Source organism: Suncus etruscus, chromosome 1 (genome assembly GCF_024139225.1).
Source record: "Suncus etruscus isolate mSunEtr1 chromosome 1, mSunEtr1.pri.cur, whole genome shotgun sequence".
Taxonomy (NCBI): Eukaryota; Metazoa; Chordata; class Mammalia; order Eulipotyphla; family Soricidae; genus Suncus; species Suncus etruscus.
Genome location: NC_064848.1, coordinates 175,407,220 through 175,418,528, shown reverse-complemented (window position 1 = coordinate 175,418,528; position 11,309 = coordinate 175,407,220). Strand labels below are relative to the sequence as shown.

At 47.7% G+C, this 11,309-nt stretch overlaps 1 protein-coding gene across 1 annotated transcript; it reads right to left on the bottom strand.

Annotated features, from left to right (window-relative positions):
- Positions 1–497: 497 nt before the first annotated feature.
- LOC125996298 (eosinophil peroxidase-like) lies at positions 498–6,981 on the bottom strand. The gene is given in 16 exon segments (XM_049765276.1): positions 498–646; positions 754–844; positions 846–905; positions 907–932; positions 2,283–2,367; positions 2,369–2,457; positions 2,783–2,852; positions 2,854–3,039; positions 3,317–3,333; positions 3,336–3,476; positions 4,667–4,775; positions 4,777–4,922; positions 5,754–5,991; positions 6,200–6,329; positions 6,414–6,573; positions 6,855–6,981. Coding segments are annotated over 16 exon segments (1,824 nt in total).
- Between the last annotated feature and the right edge of the window lie 4,328 nt (positions 6,982–11,309).

Here is an 11,309-nt window from a genome sequence, read left to right as displayed (position 1 = left end):
TATGTGCAGAGGTTTCACTATTGCTTCCAGAAGAACAGGTTTAATTTCCTGCTAGGCTGTTCAAACACACTACAGTTGAAATAACTCTTATATTTGATGGGTTTGAATATGTAACTAGACGCAAAGTCAATATTTGTGTTCTTACATATGATTGAAGCCAAGGTAACTTTCTTTAGTTCTTGTTGCTGGGAGAAACTGAAGACCAATGAATTCTCCCACCAGAACCTGCAGAGACCATCAAGAGTTTTACATGTTAATGACACTTTGAACAGGGAGGGAAAAAAAAACAACATCACATTCACTGCTCAGAAATTTCTGCCAGCAAAATTCAGTCCCATTTGATTCATGGACACACCACACAAGGGTCATGTCCAGCACCCCCATTTCATGAGCACACAGCATTTCTGTGCTCAGGGCTCATTGACCCGGGGAAGTGCCAGATCCTAAACCAGAAGGTGCCTCCCCACACTTGTGGCGTAGAAAGCCCAAGTGAAGATCTAACTGCAAGTGGCTTCTGGCTGCAGTCCTCTCTGCCTCTTGGTTCTAGCCTCTCCAACCAGGCCCTGTTCCAGGCAGGTTAACCCCAGGTCTCCACAAGGAGCCTCTAGGCACCAGATCCCAGGGATTGGGGAGATAATGAAGGAATCTGAAAAGAGCAAAAAGGTCAGGCACATGCACAAAGCCCTCACCTGTCTGCAATGCGAATTTTTTTGGAACTGTTGCCCCAACAGACAAGCCAGGGAGAGGACCCACATGGCCCCCCTTCAACAGCAGGCTCGGCAATGGCCCCGATCCACAGGTCAATGTTGTCAGGCGTCCCGTAGACATCCATAAGCTTTCTTGCGAAGATTGGGCCTTTTCAGCACCATGCCAAGCTCAACCAGGGTCTTGGGCTCAGAGAGGCCCGCAGTAGCGCCTCCACGCATTGTACCCTGGAAAGGAAAGCCAGAAGCACTGTCAGATTTCTTTTGCTGCCCTCCACGAGGCTCCCTCTCCCCCCTCGCACTCCTTCCCAGAGAGAGCACTGTGGTCAGGTCAGGTGGATAGATCTCCATGTTCTCCAACACAAGATCTATGCACCACCCAGACATGAACACTGTTGAGAATTTAAGGCAGGAGACAGCCATGCTCTGTGGAGCCTCATGAACTGACACTGTCCTGTGAAGGGCTCTAGTGCCTTTATTAAAGGCAACTGAGACAGGCCCACAGAAACTGGTACCAGTCTCTATAGGGTCAGCACAATGAAGAAAGGAGTGGAGAAGGAGAAAAGGAGAGTAAGAGTCAGGCCTATCCATGCTGAGGAGGACTACAAGCCATCTAATTTCTCTGGGTCAGTTTGGAGGGACAGAGAGGAACAGAAGGGAACTCAGAACTGTGCTGACCCAGGATGTTATCCAGGTTTCTAGCAGGGGATGTGCGAGTGAGAGCAGGAAGCAGCTTCTCAGCTCAGTCAGCACGCTTTCCACCCAGTTCCTGCACATTTCCCTTAGGCATGGAAGGCAGGACAAAGCTCCCTCGTCCCTCCCACCGCACACACATTGGACTGAACAGAAACACTCTGCTGACTCAAATCTCACTGCTCTTCTAGCAGAGTGAGCTTGGGGCAGCATCTTGAGTGTCAGAACTCCGCTCTCATGTTTGTACCTGCTGCCACAGATGCTTGTCACCTTCACTGGGTGAGTCTATCTACCTGATCTCACCCAACAGCCAAAGAATCCTGGACCTGACTTTCACATGCTCCTGGCAACCTAAGATTCGTTGGCTCCCATGAGAGCCTCCTAAGAGCACTGCAGCCTGAGCATCCACCTGGAACCCTCATGGCAAGGAGGGACTCTTCCATCTATACCCCAGACGTGGGTATTCCCAGAGAAAATGCACCACTGTATGCCTGAATGTTCTAAGTGTTCTAAGAAGACCCAATGACCTGGACCTGTGGCATGTTAAGTTTCACATATCTTTTGGGTCATTTGTTCCACTTAGGCCCTACTTTCCTGTTCAGAGACAAACCAGAAAGAGGAATTCTCTCTCCAGGTCTTTCAATTGGCTGTCACATTGGCTTGACCAGGCCTGCTTTCCTTCTTCTACTTCCAGAGCTTAACTTGGTCAGGCCATGTACTCACAGATCCAGAAACTCCATGCTGGTGGGCACCCCTAAGAGTGCATGCTTTGATTCACAGTCCCCAGGGCCCAACAAGGTATCCATGTTCCTTCTCTTCAAAGCCCAGACTCCTCACAGAGCCAACCTGAGCTAGCAGCTGGGGAAAGTGGAAGGACCCCCTTACCTGGGATGCCATGGTCCCGGCCTTGCTGCAGAATTGTTGGAAGGCCAAAGTCAAGCCCGACCCTGTATACTTTCTTATAGAGCCCCGTCCAGAAGCTCGTCCACCACCAAGGCCCACTGCTGGTTCTTCTTGGCAGGTGTGGCTTGCAGGCCTCTGAGGATGGGGTCAATGCCACCTGTAGGTTGGCAAGGGTAGGTGCATGGTCAGGCCTGACTGCAGGAACCCTGCCTTATTACCTACCACCAGGATCACTCCCAGTGGGACGAACCAATGGTTCATGTTCTGTTGCTTCTGTCTCAGCAAATAGAGGTCAGTGTGGAGAAAGGAGGCAGAAAACCCTATCAAGGGCCACCTCGTCTGAGTCTCAGAGAAGGAGGTGAGGAATAAATCCTTTGGGACATACTGTCCCCATCTCCCTTTGTCCCCATTCTTTTTCAGCAGTGACCCAGTCCTCTTTTGCTCACCCTGCCCGCTTTTTCTGCCTGGGAAGACCTGCTCACCCTCATGCACCACACGCCAGGTGGCAAAGACAGCATCATTCAGGGGCACCTTTGCGGTGGGACCAGGGGAGACGGTATTCGCTGTCCACGCGCAGTACGAAGGGCTGCATCATAGTGTGGGTCCAGAGAGAGGTCATGGTGAAGACATTGGCAATCCGTGGGTCCTCCTTGTGGCAGTAGCCACGGTAGTTTTTAAAGTAATTCTCATAGTGTTCTGGACCCAAAAGCCAAGGGCAGGATTCGTTGAAGGTGATGACCTGGAAGTTGAAAAGTAAAAGTCCCACTCTGAACCCAGCAGCAGTACCCTGAGCCCAACACCACCTGTGGGGCAGGAAGAGACACCTAAACTCTCCTTCTGCCTCAACAAACCCAAGTTCCCTCCTCGAGCTCATGGGAAGAGTGAGGCAATGGGTGAGAGATAGGAAGTCCAGAAGGGAGTAGAGGCTAGGTTTAGGGATACCCCTGCCCTGCCTGTTCAGGAGCTGGGAGCCACCTCAGAAGCTCTCCCCCTGCCCATCTCACTTCTGCTCCCACCTGGATTATGGCTCCACGATCTTTCGAGCCTCATTGTACAGCTTCGGCCCATCCCAATGGGGGTTCAGGAGCTTTAGCTCCTTAGCCAGCCGGTTGTGCTCTCGCAGAAACAGGGTGTGGAAGGCCATCAACTCCAGAGATTGACTGACTCGGTTATCACCTGGAAAACACCATGTGTAGAGTCACCCAGACAGTGGCTATCCAGGAGGACGTGAGAGTTGCTGTGATGCTAGATGGCTCAGGCTGGATCTCACTGCTCAAAATGTGCTGGGGGTGTGTGTGTGTGTACTGAATTCAGCTGTCTTCCAGCTCGAGGGATAAAAGGAGGAAACAGTGAGGCTTGATCTTGGGAGAAGTCAGGACACACTGGTATGGGCAGGACAACCTCTGACCCATGACCAGAGCTCCCCTGGAAATCTGGCTTGAGTCATAGAGTGGAGATGGTAGGGGTACATGGGAGCCCAAGCTTCCCTAGGGATAGCACACTTCCTGGGCCCTGCCTGGACCTGTTCTCCAGAGTCAGGAAAATAGGTATGCCCAAGCTGGATACCCCTGCTGCACACTGGACACTCCTGGGAGTTCCACAGTGATCAAAGGCCTCCCGGGTGACATCAAGAGCTCCCACTCAGACCTGTGCAGGCTCATTGGTTCCTTTCAACCCCTGTTCTCTAGGGCTCTGCTAGGAGCAAAGAGAACCAGCCTGAGAAGCAGCTGCCACCCCTGCAGGCAGTCCTGGGGCAGGAAGAGTGAACTCAAGGCCTGTACCCTCATGACCAGAGTGAGTCCAGGACCACCACTGTCTGACCTACTGGAGTAAGAACCTTCTACTTCTACTCTGCCCAGTTTTTCCTTAAGAAAAGGTTGCTGGTAGTAATTCATTCCTTTTATATCTATCCAGAGCATGGCACACACCTGTGCAAATATCTAACATGACTGAAAACTATCCTCATCCAATAGAAACTTTTGTCTGGAGAAGAGAGTGTAAGTGGGCATCCAAAAAATATGAGGGATCCCAAAGGAGTCCCCTGCCTAGCACTTGGGCCTGGGCACATGAAGGACTGAGAGTGGGGAAGCTCTCTTTTGGAGGACAGACACCTTTATGTCCCTGTAGAGGTGCATAAAGCCTTGGATTTCAAGTGTGGGAGCTAGCTGTCATGTCCCTGCTTAGGACAACCTGCTCCCTACAGGTATGTAAGCAGCCAAGAGCAGCCTGCACTCATCTCTGCTCACTCCCTCAGTCTCCTGCTCAGCAACTTGCCTCCCACCCCCTGAGCCATGGCCCATCTTGCAGACTACTGGGTAGGGAGAACTGAGTGAGGCACCTGCCTCCTGCTACCTTGTGACTCTCACCTGCCAGGAAGCAGGGGATGTTGGCAGAACGGTTGGTGAGCTGGCAGGGGTCGGGGATCACATTGTCAAAGGGCAGCAGTGCTCGGCCCTGGTCAGTGAACTGCTGGTTGAGTGGCTAGCAGCCCGTCTTGATTTGTGAGATTGCGCAGCCTTCGGGCTGTGAAAAGGTCGCTGCCGTATACCATGCTGGCATCCAGGAAAGAAGTGGGCAAACTTATCTGCTCACGCTTTTGGTTGCTCTCAGTGGAATAAGAAGCTAGTGTGCGGGTATAGGGCAGGCAGTCCCGATGCTCTCGAATTGTGGATCATAGGGAGGAATCTAGGTGGAAGAAGAGTTCATGACACACAAGCAAGCTCACTGCTCTTGCTTATTTCCCTGGCATCTACACCTTACTCAAAAGTGCCCCCCTCCAGATGGCCCTCTTAGACTCTCCTAGATTGAACCCACTTAATGTGAACACCCTTAATGCTTGCAATCCTAGCATCTGGGCAGGGTAGAACCTGCATCTTCTCCATCCTCCTCTCTTCTTGTGGCCAACAGAGAAGCATGGCAAGGCCTTTGCACAGAAGTAGGTGAGTACCTCCTTTTGACCAGGAAGCTTGTGCTTCCTCAATTTCATGAAATCCACCCTCTCATGTGCAGGGCATGTTGTAGACCAGGAAGCTCAGCAAGCTTCAGTGCAAATATCGCTCAGCCAGCAACTTGGGAAGTAGATGCTCTGAAGGAAGGTGAGTCTCTTCAAAGTTGACATTGACTGCCCAGAGCTAAATTGTCAGAGGGAGGTGTGGGAGTTCTCCCACCTTAGATTCCGACAGAGATGAGCAGCCAGAAGTGAAACCTGTCAAGGCTCAGCTCCCCAGTCATGCCCTGAACATCCCCAATTTGGAAGGGGAGTCAATGTAGTAGGGAAGTTTCCTCTCTGTTCCCTGCAGCACCAGCCCAGAGGCCCAGCTTCCCAAACACACAGATAAGGCTTCTGTCCTTGTCCTTCCAGCCTCCGGGTAATTGTGAATGTTCCTCGGCTGACATATCTTAATCTGTGTCCCAACTCTAGTTCCAGGGGCATGATGGAACATGGATAGGTACCATCGATGGGGAAGCAGGGCGGTTTCTTGTCACAGGTCTCGTCACAGTCAGGATTTGTTATGTGATCATATCCATGTGATGTGTCATGTGTGTTATCCTCTTCACTATCAGATTCAGGGGAAGAGATCAAGTCATGCTTGATGAATTCCCACCAATAGACGAACATGAGTGTTCTGAATGTGTCGGCAGTCAGCAGATCCCTGGAGAAACGCACGATCTTGTTGGAGATCTCCCGGACCTGTGGGGGGAGATGGGTCAGCATGGCAGGGAGATTCTCAACTTTCCCAATGTCCGAGGACTAACCTACTGAGGTTATGGGTCATCCGCACTGAACCCAGCAGAGATGACCCTATCCTGCTCTACCTTTTCCTACTGGGACCCCCACACTGAATTTAGAAGTCACCCAACATTCTGTCATGTCCCTGGAAATGTCTGGTTCTACTCACTGGAGGAAGAAAGAAATCATTGTGCTTCTTTCCTGGTGTCCAGCCTAAGGGGAGGCCCTTCCCATCCTCATACTCGGCCGGCAGCCAACGGACGAAGGCCTGGTTGGCAGAACCCCACCATTTTGACACACTGCAAAACCAGACAGATAGGATCAATGGGGAGTGTGAGGTTTTTGAGAGGGAGGACCAGGTGCGTGGAGCCCCAGGAACTCACTTGTGATTGCATCTACCAGAGAAGGTTCGGTACTCGTTACTGCAAACCTCATCCTTGTCATGGCCATGGTCCTCATTCTGATTCTCCACCTCACTTGGTTTCCATCCATCGCAGGGATCGGCCGAAGTACCTGGCACATTCATGAGATTCATCTGGTTCTCTGTGGGAGGGCAAGGGCAGACCTACCTCTGGGGTCCACAGCTCCTCATGAGCTGCTGTGTGTCCTCCTGTCCCCTAATTGTGTTTGTCCACACCTAATAGCCCAATTGTGTTCATAGCCTTCTTCCCTGCCTCCTGTAGCCCAAGTGCAGGCAGACCTGAGTCTTAGTGGGGAGCATTGACCAGTGAGTCCTGGAGTCAGAATCCAGCCCAGCCCTCCAGAACCAAATTTCCCCATTCCCCACCCCACTCCCACCTGTGCCCCCTTCCTTGAGGTTGTACCTGGGACACTGCCCTCGCAGGGCTGGGTCAGGATCATTGTGGCCAGGACCCCTGCCAAAATCAGCAGCAGGGTACGCTCTGCGAGGAACCCACCCATTATTTTGAGGTTGGCCGCCAGCACACTCATCCCGCAGAGATTGCTGTTCCTGTGTTGTGCGGTGTTCTGTGCTCTTCTCTGGTCTTTTATCTGCCCCCTGGGTGATGGAGGGATCTTTGGGCCAGAAGTCCCGCCCCTCCTGGGCCCCTCCTGCCATTAGACCCTGTTGAAATTTGGAATTTCTCAGGGAGGGGTCAATCATATTGGAATCTTGATCTTGTCTAAAATTATCATTTCATCTGCTTGCTGTTTTTTTTTTTAACACACATATACTTTTATTCTCTTCTGTCACCTTCAAACAGGTCATTCTCAAATTTAGAAAGAAAAGGCTGTGAAGTGGTAAAAATAAGTTTAAAATAGGACTCATAATTACATAATTACATTCTGAATGTTTCAAGAACATTTAAACTTGACTCAGATTTGCCACATGGTTGCAATGAATTTGACAGATAGTGTCCTGGTGTTTTATATAAAAATTATCTTTATTAAGAGTCTGTGATCTACAATGCTCCTATTACAGGTTCTCATGCATACTTTTCACTAGTCTACCTCTTCCCTCTCCAAAGAACCTCAAGTCTCCGATCTTGTTATATGGATCAGTTCTCCTCTTTCCTTTTGCACTTTGTTGCTACCCTTGCTGTGTATCTTTAGGTCCCACAAATGGTGTAGATCATTCTGTATCTATACCTTTCATTCTGATGGCTTCACTCAGCATGATATCCTCTAGTTCCATTCATGTTGCTACAAAATGCATGATGTAATTCTTTCTTAGAGCTGCATAGTTTTCCATTGTGTATATGTACCACAACTTCTTGGTTAAATCTTTGACTTCAAAGGCAGCTTCACATGAATGGAACATTTTTGAATTCAGTTTTATGACTTTAATGACTTGCATGTTTGCAACCCAACCTAGAGGATTTACTGCAGTGTTTGTTTCTGCCTCTGTAGTGCTTGATATCAAATCCACACATGTAAGGTAAGTTCTCTGCTGTGCTGCCTGAAACTATTACATTTTACATTTATTTTCATTGACTAATATCATATTAGTCTATAAGCATTCAGACTCGGATATCCTAACAATTCCATTCAGAAGCAAAAAGAAAGCAGACACAGAAACAATCACTTATTACAAAAATCTGAGATGCCCATATTGGTTTAAAAAGATAGTTGAGCTGTTAGAGTCTGTACAAAAATATGAGAACTTTCTTCAACTATATTTTCATTTGGAAGACATATAGTTACAGGCAAGTACAATCTAGGAATGTTGTGTAAGAGTCACCTTACAGCTCTTTGGTCCTCCTTTGTGGAGATAGAAATGGAATTCACTTTTAATGGACCAGGACACAGAACAGAAAGCCTTAATCCAGCGTTATGATTTTACCTTCATGAAAGTCACAACAGATTAATTCAATGTCTCCTCTCCCATTGAGGTGGGAAAATGGAATACCCATTATTATAAGGTATCAATGTTTTATACACACTGTAAGAACAACAACAACAACAACAACAAGAGACAAACAAAAAGACTAGCTCCAAAATTAAAGGACTTAAATAATGGCAATATTTCAATGCCTGCAGGAAAAGAAATATGTATTATTGTGTTGTTCCAAGAAGGAAATGCTTGATGGGTCCTCAGTTGGAAACAATTGTGCTGAGGAAATCCTTGTTTTGGGAGGGGAGAGGGAGGCCTTGGGATACATCAGTGATGCTCGGGAGCTAGTGCTGGTGGTGCTCACGGAGCCATATGTGATACAGGGAGTGGTCTGGGACCTGAGGTTGGCAAGCAAACTCATGCAGAAATCATATCAAGTATGTTTTCTGTTCTTGTTTCCTAGCACAGCTGGAGTCTCTGGGGTTAAAACCCATCTAGAGGGGCCGGAGAGATAGTACAGCGGTATGGCGTTTGCCTTAGATGCTGAAGGATGATGGTTCAAACCCCGGCATCCCATATGGTCCCCTGAGCCTACCAGGAGCGATTTCTGAGTGTAGAACCAGGAGTAACCCCTGAGCACTGCCGGGTGTGAATCCCCCCCCCCAAAAAAAAAAAACCCATCTAGAAAGAAGATCTGTGAGCCTGACTCATAGGTCTCTTAGGTTGGACAACAAAGCAGCCTGTGAACCTCCTTTTACCAAAGTTCAGTGCTCATAGCTTTGGATGCTATAGCTGATGAGCATGTTTGACCCAGCTTTCTGCCTGACACTGGAAAAAGCTTTCCTAGAAGGAATTGAGTGTCTTTATAATAATATTTCTTAATAATCTTCTTTGCTCTATGGGAATTAATCTGTAAATAAAGATCTCTGAGGTGATAAATCTACTTTTTCTATGAGCTAAAGAATCTTCTTTTTTTTTTTTTGATTTTTGGGTCACAGTGCTCAGGGGTTTACTCCTGGCTCCAGGCTCAGTAATCTCTCCTGGCAGGTTCAGGGGACCATATGGGATGCTGAGATTCAAACCAATGACCTTCTGCCTGAAAGGCAAAAGCCTTACCTTCATGCTATCTCTCCAGTCCCGCTAAAGAATCTTCTGTTTCCTCATGCCCTTCTACACCTATAGGAGAAGGAAGCTTAATTTCATGGCTCACAGTCTTCATGTGATTGTTACTATTTTTCTGTCCAATCTTATATCTAATCAGTCAATTATAGCAATCTGTCCTTAGTTCCTTCAGGTTTGGGGGTCACACCCAGCAATGCTCAGAGGTTACTCCTGGCTCTGTACTCAGGAATCACTCCTGGAGATGCTCCAGGGACCATAAGGTATGCTAAGAATTAAACCCAAGTCAGCTGTGTGTCATGCTCTTTACTCACTGTGCTATCTCTCTGACCCCTCATGGCAATCTCTTATCCATTCCATTATTTGCTGCAGAAATTTGAAACCAGGAGATGAGAGATAAGATACACCCAGAGACCCTGAACTGTCCAATTCATCACCTTCTTAGGTAATGCTTAAACCTGAGGAGTTGACCCAGGACCCAGGCTAAGGTGCAACTTCCCTAGGAGGCTAGTATTGCTGGAGTGTCTCGTCTTTTCAGCTCTCTGTAGTTGCTCCTTTCAGGCCAGATTCCTGAAACCCCATCCTTCCCATCTTTGTGCTTCTCAGGGCTAGACATTTTGGGGGACACCCCTGACATGTCCAGAGCCCTCCATCCCTTTTGGCCATACTCTATTCATTCTGGGCATACTGGGAGTGTCTAAACTGAGGCCACCCTATCTTCTTAGATTTTCCTTTCAGACTTCCTTATTTTGTCTTTTGATTCAGGCCAGTTTAAAAAGGAGGATCAATCCTGCAGTTTCCCAAGTATCTCTATGAAATTCCCATTGACTTGTCTCCTTGGTCTCAGATCTCATCATTTTGTCTTCAGCTTGGCTTCAGTACATATTTGACAGTGGGGAGTTCTGGCTCTGGGCTGGAACTTGGGCATTTCAACAAAAATGTTCTCCTTTTACTCTCATTTTATGAACAATGGTGCAAATATCTTAAAATTCTTCATATTTCTGTCTTCTTTGATCTAACACCTGACAAATTCTGTTTTTCTACTGCTAAAATAACCTTTCCAGTAAAATCCCTCTCTTCTCTTCACTCCATTTTTCTTCTCTCTTTTCCCTCAAGGGACCTGAACCTGTCTATTTTTTCTCTCTCTCTTCCTTCTTCTTCTTCTTCCCTCTTCCACAGGAATCCAAACTCAAAAACTTTTCAAGGACTATCCCAAGGAATATCAGAGAGCTTACCAATTGTCAGTCTTCTCCCATTCAATGTCATTTGTGACAATTAAATAATTAAATACTAACCCCTTCTAATCTATAGGATATAACCTTCAGGGAGTTTAACAACTGAGTTAAAGCAGAAAAAGCTGATTAGAGACAGGTCTGTCCCAAGGCATTTGTCCCTGTAGCATCCTGTCCTCTCTATTCTCTCATTCTCACTCAACAAATTGCCAGGAAGTTCAATTTTGGGTCTGTTTCAAAGAGAACAAGGGGGGGGGAAGCTTGTCCTTAGTACATGGGGAGCTATTTCCTGAGCTTATCTTCCTTTTGTGGATAATGGGCTCTGAAGAGTGACTGTCATGTACCTTTTATAAGAAGACTCTAGACTATTCCTCAACTTGCAGTGACAACACTGCCAAGAAGTAGCTGATCCCTTGGGAATGCAGCAATAGCATAGTGAGTAGGGTGTTTTGCCTTGAACCCAACCAACTTGGGTTTAACCCCCCGCATCTAACCATATTTCCTTAAAAGAATTGGCTATGACTTAATTAACCTGGCATCCAATTTTGTCACCCTGAGCACCACCAGATGTGGCCCCAAAACAAAACAAACAAACAAGTAGCTGACCCCCTGATTATAGATTAAATTCTTTTTTT